The sequence below is a fragment of the Centruroides sculpturatus genome, unplaced genomic scaffold (genome assembly GCF_000671375.1).
Source record: "Centruroides sculpturatus isolate CEXI.00-Female unplaced genomic scaffold, Cexi_2.0 scaffold1041, whole genome shotgun sequence".
Taxonomy (NCBI): Eukaryota; Metazoa; Arthropoda; class Arachnida; order Scorpiones; family Buthidae; genus Centruroides; species Centruroides sculpturatus.
The window spans coordinates 108,005-128,008 of record NW_019385153.1 but is presented as its reverse complement, the minus strand read 5'-3'; the positions used below and the strand labels follow the sequence as shown (position 1 = coordinate 128,008).

The 20,004-nt window shown below is 33.7% G+C and overlaps 1 protein-coding gene across 3 annotated transcripts in view; it reads right to left on the bottom strand.

Moving 5' to 3' along the window:
• LOC111635532 (dachshund homolog 1-like) overlaps positions 1-20,004 on the bottom strand; it is a 107,082-nt gene that overhangs the window by 18,863 nt on the left and 68,215 nt on the right. For 2 of the 3 annotated variants that reach the window (XM_023380521.1, XM_023380522.1), the window contains 4 exons: positions 8,199-8,290; positions 7,558-7,746; positions 5,907-6,119; positions 575-658 (listed from right to left, as the gene is read on the bottom strand). In XM_023380521.1, coding sequence (XP_023236289.1) covers positions 575-658; positions 5,907-6,119; positions 7,558-7,746; positions 8,199-8,290 — 578 coding nt within the window. Of the gene's footprint in view, positions 1-574; positions 659-5,906; positions 6,120-7,557; positions 7,768-8,198; positions 8,291-20,004 lie in introns of all 3 variants that reach the window. The other variant, XM_023380520.1, reaches the window with a different exon arrangement.

Genomic DNA, 20,004 nt, shown 5'->3' with positions numbered 1-20,004 from the left:
GAAATGACGTCACCCACTCCTCCCGGTCAGTAAAAGTTAGGAGCTACACTTCACATTCTTTAAATTCTCCGGATAAGAGAGGGAGGTTCCTTTTCACGAATCGTTTTGAATTTCTGGACTTTTAAGCCCCTACACTCTTTGACTTTCAACAGGATGTGTGCCCGGATATCTATCAATGAAACGCGATTCTAGCTAACATCTCTTATCAACATCCTCTTGAGTATTTAAACGAAACTCAGGCAATTAAAAGACGTATAGTTAGGAGATAAAATTTAATTACTCCTAAGGGAATAGCAGATGAGAAGATGACTTCTAACATCGGATTGAAGTAGAGCTTTTCTAAGAATGGGCTACCTGTAAATCATACTTCCCTGCAGTGTACCATGCATAGCAAAGAATCCTTCCTCGTCATACATGTAATGATATTAAATAAAATCTCACGCGTTCAAGTCAATTAATAAGAAATATTGATTATTATCAAATGCTTCAATAATTTTATGGCATTTTAAGTATTTTATTAAGAAAATTTTTATGATACGAGACGAGAAAAGTGTTTTAAAAAACACAAACTTACTTCTTGTTCGTTGTTCTTCTAATAGCTGCTTTTCCATATTTTCTCTCAATTCTCTTTCTCTCATGATCTCCATCTTCAGTTCAGCTGTAGGAAAATAATTAAAATTTATGGGCTGATGAGGAGCAGATATTAAACAAGAATCTGACTTAATATATTCAATATTGAACCATTTCAAGTTTCATTCGGAAATCCTTATATATAAAGTCTTCAAACAAAGAGTATAATTCAACTTTTATTCCTTTCTCTCATTTGTGGTGTGATAAACCTTCATTAACATCTGAACAGTATACAAGTATCATTTAGCGAAAGTTCTGTTTAAAAGGAAAGAGAAATCGCCTTTAATGTGTCAACAGAACAAAGAATACAATTCAGATATCTTCTCCACATTTGCAAAGAGAACAGTAATTACGCATCTGTTTGTAAGGAAAGTATATGAATAGGGGAGTTTTCTATTTTCCATCAAAATGATCGGGATGTGCTTGAAAGTCGGTAGATTTTAAGCCTTCTGTTAAATAAACTAGCTGTTGAGAGAGAAAACGGATAATATTTGCTCATCTCAAACGGGACAATGGTAGATTTCCGTTGACAGGATGATGCACTAGTGTGTCAGGCGAAGAATCAACAAAGGAATACCACAGACGTGCCTGTTACTTTGTTCAACAGCAGCTGGCTTGGCTAGATAACACCACCATACAGACATTAATATTCATTGATACAAACCATTCATTTACCATTAGAAATGGAAATTGGACAGATATATACCTATGTAATTTATATAAGGAGAGAAAGCATGGAAGAGAATTACACTAACTGAATGTTTCCTAGAGATCGGCTGAGAGTTGGGATGAAGTGTGTTATCTGTCAATAGCAAAAGAGTGTGTAAAAGTCGAGTCTCAGTTTTTAAAGAGTGGCTTGCACTTCCTAGTATTTCATAGATAAGAATAAGAGAAAACGAATAATTTACGAGATAAACTGTATAAGAAAGAGATACTGTACAGCAGAGAAGATGCAGAGGAATACAAAATGTAAATTGTTAGGAACATTTAAGAATTACTTAAAGGTTTAGATGTGTAAGAGTAGAATTAAAGAAAGATTTAATTATTAAATATTCCTAATAACTAGTTCGAACAGTCAAAAGTTAGAAGAATGAAGCCTAAAATAAATCAATGTTTTAAGAGATTTGACGGCAGAAAATCAGAAACGACTTATCTTGGAAATACTTTTTAAGTAAGAAGAATCATATAAAAATGAAAATTTAACTAATTAAATATTATAAAGGTTAGTATCATAAATAAAAATGAAATTAAGCAAGTAATATAGAAGATGACAAAAATATTGTAAGGAATGAGCTGCTTAAAGATAAAATTAAAATAAGCAAACGTTCTTAGAGACGAGGAAAGTTAGAAAAGGAAAGAGTATTATCAGCCTCGAACAAAAGCAGTATTAAAAAGTAAAGAAGTTCTTGGAGTAATATACGAAATTGGAAGCTATCATATCGAGAGTTAAAAAAATTCTGGCATCAAACTGTTAATAGAAAGATTGCCTATCGGAAAAAACAGCACATTTCCTCTAGAGATTAGATAGGATTCCATTATCAACCTCCAAAAATAACCATTCACTCGAGCCGAGAGTCATGTCCAGCTATAGAGTCGGAGACAACATCTCGCACCAGCCATGATTAATGACCTGCGCCATTGTGAGCAGCAGATCATATGGTCGGCTCGTCGTGGCCTCGTGGACAGGTACGAAAGCAGAACAGGTGTCAGTTAAGTGCCACATCCACTCACCAATATCTGCTGTCCGGCTGGGAGCTTGATATATGCTACTCGAGTGGACATTTCGACCTTTATCACATACATTATCGTAACATCGAGTGGCCCAACACCTGTTAGTTACGATCCTAACTAATATATTCATCCCATTTGTCTTCCTCGTATATAGATGTAAGCGTAATTAAGTCTATTTAGTTTTAAACTTAAAACTAGACTCCATTTTATAATAAAACGAATCATTTTTTCGCTCGTAATTTTTATGATTTTTTTCTATTTAAGTAAATAAAAAAACTATTTTATTATAGATTTTTCTTTGTGATAAAAAATTCATAAGGTCGTGATTGCTTAACAAGAAACTTTTAACACCATATTTGATTGAGATATTGTTACTCTTAACTCGTGATCCATGAACCATGTTGAAAGTTGGTTATCCCTTTATAAATCAGGTTCCCCTTCACGAATTCTTAGCTACTATCGTAAGCATTACTCTACTATCGTTATCACGAATAAGCCATTTTTCTCTAAAAATCATAATTACAACATTTTATAAGAAAGAATTGAGACACGACTAGAGAGGCACGAGTCCACAATTTATGAAGTTGCACCCAACCCTTTGGATTCTATCTTTTTAAGTAAACAAAGATAATTGCTTACTTTCCACTTTATCTTCCGATGTCTTAATTTAACAAGTTCTTAAATTATCATATTTAATATTTATTATTTTGTGAATTCTTTTTTTTTGAAATTAATATTTTTCTAACATAAATAACTCAGTTGAATCATTCGTCTCCTATTGAAAACCATATAGAATCTTTCAAAGCGTATGTATGTATGTATATATGTAAGAGAGAGTGAGTCTGTGAGAGAGAAAGAAGTTGAAAAAATCCTCCCAAATCGATAAATAAAACTTGCTATTAATCATTTTCTGACAACCAATTTTACTTCATTGTTTACGCTTTGGTTGATTCTGTCAAAACTATTTCTCTTTGGCTCTTGCTGTTTGACTCCGGATATAAAAATTACAACCTTTTGCCTTATTGAACTTAAAACATTACGAAAAGGTATTAAGAAAAAATAACTAATGATATATTTCCTATCTTTTAATTTTGTTTTATGATTAATTTCTTTAGATTTATTAATATCTAAATCGTTAACTTATTAAATGCAATTTTTTCTTAACTCAATGCATAAAAGTTGTATTCAACACATGTCTATATATACAGTGAATAGATTTAGAATATGTGTTCAAGAGTACACAATTTTCAAATTATACTTAGAAAATCATTAAACAATTTAGAATCTGTGTTCAGGACGTTTTCTTATAAGAACAACAACTATGTTTGGAAGTTGAATACGAACTTAGTTTAGGAAAATTTTTAATTCTGTTTAAGAATATAGATGTTACGGAATATTATATTTTATATTATAAATTTTTATAAGCGTCAAACACAGGAGTGGACTTGTGTAAAAGTCAGCCGCGCGAGGTGTATTATCAGCTAGATATTGATATATCGATTAGTCAAAATGGTGATTGTTACGATGTCGATTTAGTGAAAATGGCAAAAATTAGGCAGTCTATTAGCTTGGTAAATCAGTGTTTAGAAAAAATGGCAGAAGGGGCACGTACTGTACAGTACGGAATGAAATTCTTAGATGAAGAGAATTGATGTATCTTTAATGAAAATTCCACGTTTAACATCTAAAAATCGAGCTCATTTACAAAGATTTAAGCGGTAAAAAATAGAGGTTGTAAGTAGTAAGAATTGTCAGAATTGGTCGATTAGGTTGAAAGAGATTTAGAAATCTCAATTGTTTGAAAAGATTCTAAACAAATAACCATATTTTGCACTCCCGTGGGGCGACCTCCCGAGTGTGGCAGAGAAGGACGAACTGTTTACAGACGCCTACAAGGCGATTACCTCCTTATCGGCTCCTTTCAGGGCATGCACATCACACGCGAAGTTGGTACTTGTTAATGATTTACCGGGCATAGCTGCAAAGTCTTCCTCATCTTCCTTTGTTCACTTAAGACCATTATATCTCGACACTAGCACCGTAATGGACAGATAACATTACCTCTACCATGCCTCACAGTTCGCCACTAAACTGAGGGGTTGGAGAAACGTATATATTACTACTCATAAAACCGAGACTAGTCGTAATTTAATCATCTGTAGCAAAAGCACTGACTCGCAGCCATACAAAACTTCCATTCTTAATTAAGCGATACAGGGGGGCAAACGATGGAAGGGGGACTAAAGTATTGTAACCAGTACCAACTCTTTATCTATATAGTTTGAGGCATATTTCATTTTGACGTTTTTATTGGATTTACGGGGCAAGTGTTTCGCCGCGATTCAAAGCGTGCGAAACTAAAGGCAGTGATGATGTGATTTCCAACGTTTTCCCATCTATAGAGAGTCGAAGTCGTAACGGGCACCTGTGCGGCGCCCTCTATGGGCTCCATCAACCGCTCCTCACCCCCTACTACACCCCCACTTCTCTCACCCTCCCAAAGCATCTACTACAACTTCTATCTGATATCTTTTTCGTTACATGCTTTTCTCCTCTTGTGGCCGACATGCAGAACATCGTTAACTTACTGATAACAATAGCACCCTCTTTCTCTCTCAGTTGCCAATTTTTTTTATATTTTTTTTATTTTTGGAGCCACCAACGGGTAGTTTGGCTAAAAAACATCCTTCTATTATTCCCAAACGTTTATAGGTTTTGATATGTTACGACATTCTGAAGTATTTTTTTAATATCTCACTCTCTCTTCCTCTTGTTGATCTGTTGAATTTGCTATCTTTTAAATATTCTAAAGTGATTTTTTTTATATTTTAATTTCTGTAATTTAAAAAACAAAATCCATGCAAATTTTTCTAGTTTTGTACTAAAGAAAAGGTTAATTATTTTCACAAATATCCGAATTAATTGCATTTTTTTGCACAATTATTTAAGAAATATGCGATTGTTTAGATAGGAAAGATCATATATTTTTTTAATTTTTCACATATAAAAATGATTATAAATGTTTAAATTATACAGAAAGAAAGAGACAATTATCCAGAAAAATTATAATATATTGTTGTAATTTCTAGATAAAACAAGATAAGACATTTTACAATTTTCCTGATACGAAAATATAATTATCCTAGTAAAATAATAATGCTTTTATCATTATTTTAAACCACGAAGATAATCAATTATCCAAATATGAAAAGAAGATATCTTTTTTTTTTCAATTTATTTAAAGTATATTATAATTATTTCCAACAATTATCCAACAAAAAGTATTTCGTACAATTATTTATAATTAATACAATTTCTCGAAAGAAGATAAAATGAATTTTTCAATTAGCCGAACAAGAAAAGACAATAGGATACAGAATTATCTCGAAATTTAAGCAAGATTGTCTTTAATAATTATCCAAAATGAGAATATCTTATTCATTTTCTAGAAAGAAGAAAAGATAATGAAATATTTTACCTCATTTTTTAAGTTCTATTTAAGTTTTTGGGTGTAAAAGTTTGTAAAAACGATGAATAAAACTCACCTTTTTCTAAATTAATTTGTCTTTCTTGTTGTCTTGCATTATCAGCAGCAACTTTTAGTAGACCTTGGATATTTCTTAACAGAGTCTCGATGGAAGACGATCCCTGTCCAGATACAGTACCACTGTCACCCACAACGTTAGGGAACGGTAATTGTTGACTCGACAACCGATCTGTGTTTGCTGTGCTGCTGACATCTGGATTGTCACTCAGATCTGTCCAGGAAAAATGCCCTTTTTTCAATCAATAATAATCGTAAAAACACGTATAAAGACTTCTATTCACAAGAAAAAAAACTAACACAGTGTTTCTTTCATACAAACGACGTTTGGAAAGTATAAAAAAACCATTAAATATGTTGTTTTTTTTAATAAAAATTAACTAGCGTATTATTAAATAAGAAGTACATATGCTCAGATAAATTACGAATAAAGGCGATTAGACGTTTACAATTCTCTTCCACTCAATAAAAGAAAAGGTAAGTTTGCACCCCCATCACGCTCTTCCTCTCTTTATTATTATTATTTTTTTTCAACCCCGTCTCTTTGTATGAAGGCAAATCTAAATTAAAATTCCCATACTCGACATAAATTGAATGATTTCATCCGTAGAGTGGAAAGATACGAGAACCACATCATTAGAAACCTCAAAGTATGAGTAGAAGTACATAAATTGGCTATCTTAACACAATCCAGACGCCTCCGCTTTTCTTATTCCAGACTATATACCTATGTAGATAAAACTCAATTGTATCTAGTAATTATTTGAACTCGTCTTTAATCTAATTAGATAGTTCCCTATCAATTTTTTTTTCCTCCTGTACTTAATAATACTGCTTACTTCACGGGTTATTCTAGTACAGTATCAGTTGGAATTTTGTGGCACGGAATAAACCCTCTACGCTCTTACAACGTTATCCTGCAAAACAGTTCATTGCATGTTGGGGGTGATTTAGTCATTTAATGTGTTCTCTCGCTCCTCTTTTCTACTACAGTCGGAAGCACTTGGTGAAAAAGAGTGTGGAGTATAGTAGTAAGGGTGGGGGGAAAGTCGAAGCTGTTAACAAGTCTGCTTAACGGGCAATTAGGTTTTACCCTCCCTTTCTTGCGCTGTCGTCGGGGTTTTTCTGCCTGTTGCAGAAGACTAGGAGAGGTATTCGTCCCCTCGTCATCTGTGTTGACATTCTACTGTCACTCTGCCACCCGATATGGATCTGTCTAATGTACTGAAAAGTCTTTAGGTTCTCTTTCCTATCGATAAATCTCATATTTTTTAATGACTTTATACAAAAATTAATAGAAAGAAACTCGAATGAGTCGTACAGATGGATGCTCTTTGATATGGTTCACGCTAAACTAACTAATTAAAACACTCTCCTCCCTACTAGAGCGTAACGTACTTCTTCAAAAAAATAAATACAAAAAGTTAAAAATAATAAATTACGCAAAGAATATCAGAATATATATATATATATATACATAAATATTCTAAAAATACAGTTTTTAATGCGATAATTACATCTGTTTCATTTCAAGTTTACTTGACAAGTTAGGTATAAGAAAGGGAAGTTATAAATATCTGGCTACTTTAAAATGATAAATTAGAATAAGCTAAGTTTATTAAAGTGTTTATACAGTGAAATGGAATTCTAACCTTGCTCCCTGTCGTCTTCGTCATCGTCTTCGCTATCGTTATCGTCATCATCTGGCCCGTCGTTATAAGCAGTATCGCTTCCACTGTGATCTCCACCACCGTTGCTTGTGCCACCGCCCGCACCTAGACCCCCTCTACTGCTGTTTTGAGATAGATTAAGGACAGGACTGTGACCGTTGGCAGAGGCTCCTGCAAGAAGCCAGAAGTAGCCTATGTAGGCCACCAGACAAGAGAACACGAATTAGATAATGCCTAAGGTTCCCACTACTAAATATAAGAAAATAATTCCAACATGCAATTTTAATAAACAAAAAAATTTAGTGGGATACCTTCCTTTATTATTTAAATTTAAAAAATGATCATGCAAATCATAAAAAAATAGAAATTTACCATTAAATTCGTCAAAATAAAATTTAAATAACCAGCAGTAAATCAAATGATAAAAAATTCATTCAAAAAAAAAGCCAAAATCAAAGCTAAAATGTAAATATTTACTTTCGAATTCAATCCATTAACGAACAGAAAAGTGTTTGATGAGATGTGACTTTGAAGGACCGATAAAAATCCTTCCATTAATAAAAATACTACATAATTAATGTAGTTCCTATTCATCCATTAGGATTCGTATGTTTAATATTTACCATTTAAGAAAGAAGGATCTTTCATACGATGACTATCGAATCCATAAAGTCGATCTTTTGTTTCCGCAACATCCGATCTTTCTTCTCTTAACCTGTAAACAAAAATTAACATAAAAGAGTGTTTACAATACGTCAAATAAAGAAGAAAGACTTTTAAAAAACTACACAGAGTTAGTATCTTAGTCAGTAATTTAATAAATTTATTCTTAGCTTATTATCTTCGATCATACATCTTCCTATTCGATCACTTATTTGAAGCCATAAAAACATAATTCCGCTTCACTCTCATCTCATTAATTAAAGCTAGCAATCTCTACAGTCTATTAAAACGAGCAATGAATAAGTGTTAAAGGTAGCAAACTATCTCGACACCATTCTAAGTCGGTTTGAGTAATGATAGCGTTTAGTATCCCTGACTAAATCTGACACGTCTTCTCTATCTTTCTAACGTCTTTGCAGTAAATCCGATATTATGGGACAGTAATCCATGCTAGATTTGTTTAAGCAGACTATAATACTGCTCTTGTCGGATCGTACTCACTTGCCAATACTTTAATGTATTCGCCTTTGATATTAATGCTGGCTCTATTGGAAAAGTCTTGTCATTCTGATCACATGTGTACTCTAGCTTTAGACCTGTAAAATTATAGGATAACCCCTCTCACTCGCTCATCTTCTCGTATGCTTTAAACATTTTACAAATCATCCATCGCCTGTTTATTGTATAAAGTAGTGTCGAAACTTAATTAAGAAGATAATACACTCCATTAAGTGAAGCTTAGTTAAGTCGTGGTGTTTCAAACCCATGAAGTTCGGTGGTTTGAACAGCAGAAAACCCAACTTTTTTCTAAATTTACAAGTAGAAAAACTTCATTTTTGCAGTTTTTTTTTGAAAATTTATATAAATCATGACAAAAATCTATGACGAAATATAACTAAACACTTTAATGCATGTAGAGAAGTATAAATTTCTGGAGATAGACCTGTTCTTTATGTTTAAAGAGTATGTTTATCATTAATTATGCTTTTTATTTATTTTTAGAAGCCTCAACTAAATCATAAAACTTTCAAACAAACATTGAAACGTAATTAAAAAGATAATAAACACAATTAATTGAAGCATGCTTAGAATGCAATCCATTTTACAGCAATGTCCAAATTATCATTTCTTTTCCTTAAATTCTTCTGAGTATTAATTGCATTTTATTAATTTTATAAAATTAAAATACTTAAAAACGACAACAAACCAAAACCTTAATTAAACAATCAAATACGCGATTAAAGAAAGATTAATCGACTCGAAATGCAACTCATCAGTTCGAGAAAGAAAATGAAAAATTCTGATTATCATTAATGTTTTTTTTTTTTTAAAAATTAATTTTAAAGATTAAATAACATAAAAATATCAATAAATTACTTTTATAATTAATTAATAAATTCCATTAATCGAAGCTTAACTACTGCGTCTAAGCATCACTTGATACCAAAAAAAAAAAAACTCCAGGATGCAGAGTGTCGAAGAATTATTATTTTTCTCTCTAAAATTTTGTTTATTTTTAAGTATTTTTAAGTTTAAATGCTTAAAGAATACAATAATAATACATACTAAAGAGATAAAGAAATTTAATTAAGAAGAAAACAATAGTTTCCACTAAGTGAAGCATAGTTGAGCTATAATTAGTTTCCAGATAGATTAAGAATCAACAATTATTCTTGCTGTTAAATTGCAGTTATTGTTAATTATAGTATATATACATATATTTTTTTAATTGTAGAAAGATTAAAGTACATAATAATAACAATAAAAGGAGCTCGTTACACGTCTAGCTTCATTCGTCATTAGGTGTGGAGTTGCAACAGTCAATTCTCATCCTCTATTTGTGCAAGAGAGAGGAAGTAAATTTACCTTCGTGTCGACTTTAAATGAGGTGTGTTTATTCCTAATTAGTTGAAATAATGAAATTAAATTTTAATTGGGAACGACTTTGATGATAAAGACACTAGCAACTGCTTTACTCTTAGTACAAATGTAACTTAAAATGTTCCATTGTCTTCTGTAATGAGACATGAAAACAGTTTCAGAATGATTCTTTGATAAACTCCAATTGCAACTATTTTGTTTCAGATTATTTTTTAAAAAATAGCATTGCATTTTAATTTAATTGTGTTTGGTTAGACATTAACTAAATAAATTGTTTAAGTTTAAATGAATAAAATTATAAGAAAAAATCTAAAAGAAGATAGAAAGAAAGGAATGTTTACACGAAACTCGAGTGCATTTTTTTCTAGGAAAAAAGTGACTAATTTAGTTTACGATCTTAAATTTTATTATTTTATATAGTTTTATGATAGTTGAATAATAATTTTTAATTTTTTTAAACAAGTTGAAGATGTGAAAATGATTATTTTTCATCTTTTTTTAAACTCATAAATCTTAATATTTGTTTTAGGCAAGCGGTTGACAGCATTAAGAATCGAATGATTTAAAAAAAATCGGTTGGTTAATTAGAAAAAAGAAATGCTAATATAAAAAAAAATTGGAAATTGAAACAAACCGTGTGCTTCATTGTAGCTATTCTAATAATATTTATCTTTCCAGAAGGCTTCATTCTACTTCATCAAATGTATGTGTTAGAAGCGCATGAAAATGGTGAGGGGTAGAGTGCGAGGTGCGAAAAACCCACATTGGAAGAGAGACACAACAATTTAGAATGCTCTACGGATGCTTTGATTGCTCACATTCAGCCTTTTATTTGTTTTTCATCTCCGCTTGGGAAAGGGGAGGTGAAGCTGATTGTGAGCAAACAGTTCGCGACACAACGCTACAACCGGCAATGTCACAAATTAAAAGAGAAGGGGGTAAGCTACTGCAGTTTAAAGAATGCTTAAAATTGCATTTGGAGAGAGATTTTCATTAATCATAGTGGGGTAAAGATGTAGAGCACAGACTTTACTCGCATGGGTAGATAGAGGGAAGGGGGGATAGGGGAGTGGGGGTGGAACGAAGAGAGAACGTTTCATTAAAATGTTGGCACAAATTACGTGTCCTCGTAGTCAGTCGGTGATTCAGTAAGGCAGAGTTCAGCCTCCGGGCCTTCAACCTATTAGCAGTCGTTAATTTGGTCTCATTTGTAAAGGACCGTACATCAACGAAGAAGGAACGTTGTTTGGTTTGCAAATATTAAAGAACTCTCTTGCATACCTCGGCTGTCAAGGTTCTGGAATGTTTTCGTTTTTCTCGTCCGATATGCCAAGGCATCTTAGCTTTCTAACGTAGTTTGTGTCAAGGGAAAAGTAAGAGAGAGCGGTTACTGACGAAATCTACCTTCTATCGACTAAAAACTTGCCTGCTAATAATAAAAACTTGAGGACAGGTTGCTGAAAGTACATCAAATTGCTCCACTGATGCGGCTCTTGGTGTTAATATATCAAATAAATATTTTAAAATGATTGTTTTCTAAGAGTTATTTAATAGAAAAATAAGTTTAAACTATACATAAACCAGTTGGATAAATTTATGATAATATTTTAATAAGCGAAAGAACTAATTAACATTAATGCCGATAATGCGAAGCGTTTATATATTCATACAACCCGATAAGATGGTTTGGTTTGACAGAAATGTAACTTTTCACTTTAAAATTAGGCAAACATGTACAAAGATTGTTAAGATGTAATTTATCATTTAAATACAAAATTTCCACAATTCAATAATTATGTAGATTTCGAAAAATATTTGGATAATGAAGGAGGAGAAGAAATCATCATCATCATCATTGTTCAAGTTGGTTAGGAAAATGAAAATTTCGCGTGATTTCACAACTTTTGCATTTAATTAGTATTACAATAATAAAAGCTTTATGTACGTAACTAACTACATTATAAACTACAATTATCATTATATAATTTTCACAATATATTTCAAAAATTTTTAATTTATGCTAATGCATCATTAAGAACCATATCAGAAGCATTCTAGATTGTGTCTGTATGAAATATTCATATAATTCGCTAAAAATCGGCTTAATAATTCTATAAACGGAATTCAACTAAATAAAATTATCTTAAGTATTTTAAATAAAACATTTTTAGGGGAGTAGAGAAGATTTCTACGCTTTAACAACGAAAAAAGTAGTGTTGCCGGCAAAGTAGCTACGTTAAGTTCATCGACCAAGGTGTCATTAAGAAGATTCAATTCCCTTAATCTCTTCTGGAACTATAGAGAAGTTATCGTGGGAATGGTTGTGAGAAAGGGAGGGGTACGTCGAGATAGCTAGTAACCTCAGCTAGAGGCAAGAACTTCACTGTCAGACAGTGTCGCATCATACCATACAGGGAAATTAAAGCTGTATGAAATAAATTCTTCGAAATAATTTATCATGTTCTCCAGAGCGATCATCGAGCAATATGCTCCGATCTGTCTTTTTCATTTCCAAAGATTAAGTCAGAAGGACCGGTGGAGGTGGAACGAAGGGGGGGTCGACAGAGACAAGCGGAGAAGGGAGACAACAGAGGCCTGGACCCTCCACTGCCTGGCAGCCTGATGATTGATACGCATGCCCAGCAAAAACTCCCGGTCTTGTTGTTGCCAACGTACCGCTGGCAATCCATCATCCTGTCGGCTTAAATTAACTCAGAGTGGAGATAAAATTTTCCGAAGATGCCAGACAAAAACACCTTTTGCCTTAGCATTGCTCAGTCTTCCATCTCTCTTTTATCCTGCCTCCAGCGTAGAAGCGGGGGCGGAAAGTGAAGGGGGACACACACACACATACACACACACGGTACAGGGTGCTGACTAATACAGACCAGAATTCTCACCTGTTAGTTGGCGACCAGGTGTGTCCCGCGTAAGGAGAAACTCTGTCTTTTTTTAAAGTCGTTCGCTTCTTGTGCGTTAATGAGTATTCTAAACATACTGCACTTTGGTGTAAAAATATTCGCAACTAGCAAGCTACCCCCTCTTAAAATGTTTATCTACGTTTTCTATACATAATGAGCGATTCATTGATAGAGAATGAGAATAAAAGATTATTAAGTTTAGTAGCAATCGAGCCGTTGATTCCGAAGGTCAATGTGTCATACGGATGTCGTTTCAACTTAATACAGTGGCGCCGTTCGACTGAGTCTATCACGACTTAGTGTTGGTTGTGGAAGAGTAGGAGATAGTGTGCCACGTCTGCCTTATGTCACAAATGGATAGCGTTATCGTCTCTCAACATTGTCCATACTTTCTGTGACTGTCCAATGTTAGGAAAGCGTATATAGTTCGTGATTGGTGCCGCCTGTTAACGTTTTATTACAGTAAAAAAATCTAAGCTTACCCCCGTGCTCGCTTCTATATCCACTTATAAATTTATCCCCTCGTAAATCACTTCGAAAAACTACACCCAAACTTTCCTTTTAACAAATATTTCTTCTACAAATTCCACAATTCGAGTTTACTTAATTAACCCCTATCGAAGTATCTTCTAACATTTATAATAAAGAAGATCCTTACACATCCGAATTTGTTTTTGAAAGCCTTAAACATTTACACAAGCGATAGCGACTAGGAGTAGATGTTTATAAAGCACATCTTACTAAAAATAAGCTCGATATATGTTGATGTTAAGTAGTTCATTTGTAGTGGCTCTTAGCTGTCATCCGATGGACTCTTATGTCCAGACTCCGAGACTATTTACGTATCGCGATGTCGTAAACACCCTCGTGATATAATCCAACAGAGAATTCTTATAATAAATTTAAGTCTTCTGGAGAAAAATTTTAAATTAATTCGTATTATTTTTCAAGTCCTTTTCTAGTCGAAGGAGGGAGGAAAAAGATACGCATCCGGGTCAAACGCTTCTTCCGACTAGAATACAATTAACAAACAATTGAATTTAGCAACATCATTATTGTGAGGACGTTGATTAGAAGGACAGGAGGGTAAATGTGTGACAATTGAATCGTGTCGAGACGACTTCTGTGTGATAAATCAATTGTAATAGCTTACGATGTCTGCACAATGTCACGAGAAATATCCCGCTTCGTTTCTTCTTTTTCTTCCAAATCTTTCCGCTATCACTTAACAGGCTCAGTCGGGTGAGTCATTAGGAACATCTCTTTTGGATTTATTTGCACAGAGGATCCTATTTAATTTTTCATTCCGTTTCTCTTGCATCAACTTCTTCAGTTTAATTTGTTTCTTTATGGTTTTTTGTTTTGTTCTCGTTTTTAATCCATTATGAATGATTCTGCTACAGTTTTCTAACTAATAATGAAAGCATACACTATTTAATTACTCTATCTGATAACTTGCTGATAAATTATTAATTCTGAGCTGACTGTAACGTAGAAAATTTATATAACTAGATGCAGATTTTGCAATTAAGCTACTTTTGACTGTCGCTAGATTATGTTAACCCATGCTAAACTTTAGCCAAACCCTTGTTAAATTACTTTAAACTTTTATTAAACCACTGTTATTAAATTTAATCATTACTAAGCTACTGTTAATTGCTATTATATTGCTGCTGCTGCACCTAAACCACTGTGAAGTATCGCTACACTAAGCTAAACCGCTGCTAAACTACTACCAAACCATTGTTAAATGACTGTTAAACTGTGCTAAACCGCTGCCGTTAAAATAATTATCACTGAACTACTACTCAATTGTGCTTTTGAACTACAGATAATTGCTACTAAACTATATTAAACTATTCCCTAAACGTCTCTATACGATTGCTACTAAACTATCGATAAATTACCATTACTAAACTTCTTCTGAACCAATGACATGCTAAGATAAAACTAACAAATCACTAGCAACTAAACAAATAAAAAATCATATAGAGTATTTTTAAATTATTAAAATATTTTGCAATTACTAGACTATTGTGTGCATACAACTTTGTAAGCACTTAAATAAATTTCTATCGAAACACATTAAATATTTACCAGATTAATTAACGACTATTAACTATTAATAAAATACTACTAAACTATTAAAGATATTGCCAGATTTTTTGGAATTTATAACTATATTTAGTAAAAATGATGTAAGATCACGATTGTTGAAATATTCAAAGTAGAGTTTTAAGTCAAAATCACCAAAATATAGTTAGAAGCTTTGGCATTATCTACTCAGACGGGTGGTAACCTACGTTGTGTACAATGCATCCAATATGTCGTTGACAGACTGCTCCGAGTGGTTGTCTGGCTAATCAAGTGGCTATCGCGGAGACAAACTTTGCACGCGACAAACTATTTCGTTGTGTTCGCCAACTAAACAATGGCAGACACTAAACCCCCGTCTTGGTGCACCACGTCTATATTGGCCATTGGAGTTGTCTGTCAAGCAGGCACTGTCTGAGAAGAACTCTTTTCTCAGCTGTGTTACGTGGCAGCATAATCACACAGCTGTCAATAGGGACTAGTGTGCGGTCGCTGGAAAAGGTGGCACAGTGTGACAGATCCGAGTTTTAGAATGATAAATGACATCAAACGAAAGCCCGTCCGGCCTGCACACTGTGAGGCGGGTAATAAATGTCAAATGCAATCAGGAGAGCGCGCTGGGAACGAGCCATCTTGGATAAGGACACAGTCTGTATCCCCCCACCGCATCCACTTGGTACGAAATGCGCTCCTGAGACCCGACTTGGATTTTAGGAGTGTCGCAGAAAGAGCTGACACACGAGCACTAAAACCTTGTGGGACAAGAGTACTCGGCTATAGACTTTATTTAAACAACAAACCGGGAACTTGTGAGGAGATTTATACACTGTTCTACCAATTTGGATTGTCAAAGAACGTTCCAACTTACGTAAAGAAGAAGGTGTCAGGCGGTATATTGTAGAAAATTTATCTTTTTCGCGGCTAGAAGACTTTTGCAAGAAGCGTTAATCCTTCTTTACATCAAGCTTTCTTCTTTAATATAACGTGAAATTACTGTATCAAATATTAAAATATCGTTTCCCTAAACATTTCGGCAACTGTAAATTTGAAGAAAAACTTCATTCTGCATGAAATCATAAAGAAGAATCACGAGTATTCGCGTTTTGAATAAAAGTCCAATTAACCGCCGTCGGGACACAATGGAAAGAAATTTTATGGATTTTCCAAAATGTATTTTCGCAAAATGGTTTCAATATTTTAAAATCAAGAAATATATAAAATGAAGAATAAATACGTTGTTAGTAACCGAGTAAAGTATAAATAATTTTAATATAAAAACAGTTTGGCGTAAAGGCCATTGCCTTTACGATCACTTAGGCACCATTCTAATAAGGACATTTCTCTTCTTATATAACTTAAAGAAAAGAGAATATGGAAGAGAATTTAGAAAAGAGTGGAATAAAAACCTTTCGAAAAGTTTTTGCTATTAAATATTAATCTAGCGTGCACAATTGTCTGATCAATATATTCGTGGCAGGACACCAAAATTTCATTTTACAACCAAAGGTACCGTCTCGGCTCAACAGATAAAAATTCAGTAAAGTTCCAGCAAGTGGCAAGAATGCATAGAGAGAGGAGCATTCTTTTGCAAACAAAGAGCAACACAAAAGGCGCGCAGTATATACGTCTATAACGTAGTGTAAGCTTTAAGATAGAGTAAAGCGTATCTTGATAGAGAACCCACAATGTCGAACGGACTGCCCCATCAATCACTCAGACAACTTATTGCTTACAAATATCACATGAGTGACCGCATTCAACCTAGACGTTCTCCAATAAAACCATAGAAGCACAAGAAGAAATGCCTCTCGGGATGATCTCCCGTACTGCAAAGAACCCTACTGTGGCTAACTGGAGGTTTCTTCCGGTCTGAAGGTCTTCGAACAAATGTCTTTTTTTTTCTTCTCTACCTTCTCTTATACCTATCTAAATTTAGGGAGTGTGTATCCAGGTGAATCCGAAAAACGTAGTAACTTTTTTCCTCTTCTACAGTTCCGTTTGTCTATATGTCGAAGAGGTGAGGAGTAGAAATGATGGATGGTCGGATAAGTCTTTTTGGGCAACCACTTGTAGTCTCGACTAGCAAGTCTCGTGGATTGTGACGGATCAACTCGACTATATTGCACACTGTTACTGCGAAAAAAAATCTAGAAATTCTGTTTGTATCGTGTCTCTTGTGATTTTCCTCTATCGAATTTTAAAATTTGTTTCTTCTTTTTTATACGTATATATATATAAAAAATTATATTATTTATTTATGGGGCCTTCAGGGATTTTTCACGAACTACATTCAAAACAATGGCTTTGATGCGGATTGTAATAGCGAAATAGAACAATCCAATTAATGGAAATAATCTATTGGGGCGATTAATGGTGTCATTCAATTTGTGCTCATCTAACACGACCGCATTTTCGTTTCCACAATTCACTTTACAAGGAATTATTGCTAGAGTCGACCTGAGAGTAGTTATTTATCTCTCTCTCTCTCGCTCTCTCTGTGCAAGCAATTACAACAATCGTTGTCAGCAATGACTCCAAATTGTAAATTTACCAATTTCAATTTGGATTTTTAAAGATTTTCAAACGTTAGAGGGGAAAATAATTCTCATTAGATTGGTATAAATTACGAGAAAAGTTTAATTGTTGCTTTTGATTAATGCACCTCGTTGGTGCTTAATGATTCAGCCACGGGACCACATGGCAACCAACAGGATTAATACTGTTAAAACGGCACGAACTTCAACAATCGTTACCTTTATTTTTACATAAAGGTAAACGATATTAGAAGCCGATGTCGTTTAAAGACAAAATGAAATGGTGGAGAAGCATAATTCATGTAGAAATGCGGGCTCGTTGACTGCTCTTATTAATGCTACGAGAGCGAGAGATGAAGCAGGGGGATGGAAAAAAACACAAATAGGGGAGTTTATCCCCGTTTAGGAGCATTCTGTAAAGAAATTGTCGGCTTTAAAGTCGCAAAGAAACGCATTAATATTTCCTCTTCTCTAGAATAATAGCCTTATATAACACGGTACTATGCTTAATTAGTTTCTCCACGCAAGACTTTCAGCAAGGCTAATCTATTCTTGTGGCCTCATGAATAAACGTCTCTGGGATCACGCACTCTGTCCGGTCACCCATATTTTTAGGAAAGCAATCGCTTCACGTGGTTGCTTTTAATAAACTCGGACAGCCAGAGTCGCGTGACGTGTCACAGAGAACGTGACGTGCCCATTTTTACTCCCGCTTCTAACCATCTCTTCGTGTAGACGTCACGGTACGTAAACTTATGTAAATAAAACTAAAAAGCTCCTGTTTGTTTAACGTCGAGAATATATGTTCCTAAAACTTTACGCGATTAATTATATAATTATTGTAGAGTTATAATGTTTTCCTAAAGATTCACGATGGTGTTTTAGATTATCTGAAGCATTAACTAGCGTGCAAAATGGGGATTTTTAAGGCTCCTATCTGCATCTCGATTGGACTTCGACTTGCTTTTCCTCTTTATCTATTAATGACATTTATAATGGAGACAAATTAATGAATGAAAACACTATTCCCTCAACAGTTTTTAAACCATTAGAAGTTTAAGATATATAAGAAAATTCAGTTTTTAAACTCGTTATAAGAACGGTTAATGATCTTCTTCACTAAAGTTTAAATCTGTAAGAAAACTTGTCTCAACTTTTAAACCGATAACCGAAACATGTAGTAAAATTGTTAACAAAGAAGAAAAGATGTTCTAAGACCAAATAAATTAGAAATCGGTGGCAAAGATCGTGAGTTTGGACAGAAGTTTTTACTGCGTTAGCGAAGAAGAGATAAAAAAAGGAAGTGCGTGGGTCACGTTCGGGGATTGTTTTCTTTCTTTTTTTTTCTTTTTTCTACCGACCATCGCGTGCCACCAATAGAAATGACCATGCTTGTTTGGTCCAGAGTCGATTAGTGGATCGGGGGATCAGAGAAGCGCACGAGTCGAGACTGCCTGCAGAGAAAACAATCAAGCTCCAATCCATAGCTGATAGAAGAAGTACGAGAATTGACGAGATAGGTGCTCACGGTCCCCATTTATTTTTCCTTTCTTCTACTAAAATGATAATGGGAAAAAATCTTAGCGTGCTTCTAATCAAATTCCAGATTTTCGAAAAATTATGGGACTTTTTCTTTGTTACTTTCTTCGTTGTTTTTAAAGTGATAAAAAAGAGATTCTGTAAATAGTTAGAACGATGAAAATGAATTTATGAATATTTAAAACGATGGATATAAATGAATAGTTAGAGGAGTGAAAATGAATATATAAATGGAATTTCGAGTTAAATTTATAATTAGATTAATGATATTAAATTTATAAATATTTAGAATTGTAGAAATGTGTATAAAAGTCGAATAATGTGCAAATAATTACAATACGGAATTAAATTCAGTACAGGAACTGTTAAAATTGTTAAATTAATTAGAGAAATTTATAAGTTTACACCTTACTTAATAAAGAAATCGATGAAAGATTTAGGAAAAGTTTCTTATTTACAAGTTAGAGAAGATGCAAACGACGAAGATCACGTCTCTATTTATCAAAGAAGACGAGAGACAGTCGCTATCCATTGTCGATACGGAGTTTAAGCGTGTTTGATTGGGCGTTTTCTCCGAATTATCAATAGGAAAATAGTCTTTAAATGACATCCAGTCGATATCAGTTGTAAGATAATAGAAGTAAACCTTTATCATCTTCAGAACGAATCTCTTTGGCAAATGGCAGCTTGTCAAAGATATGGGTTAAGAGAAAGATTGTTTGTCAAACCTGTCCTTTCGGATTGACGATAAATTCGGTTCGTGTCTTAACGTATCGAAGATATTCGGATCTATCTTA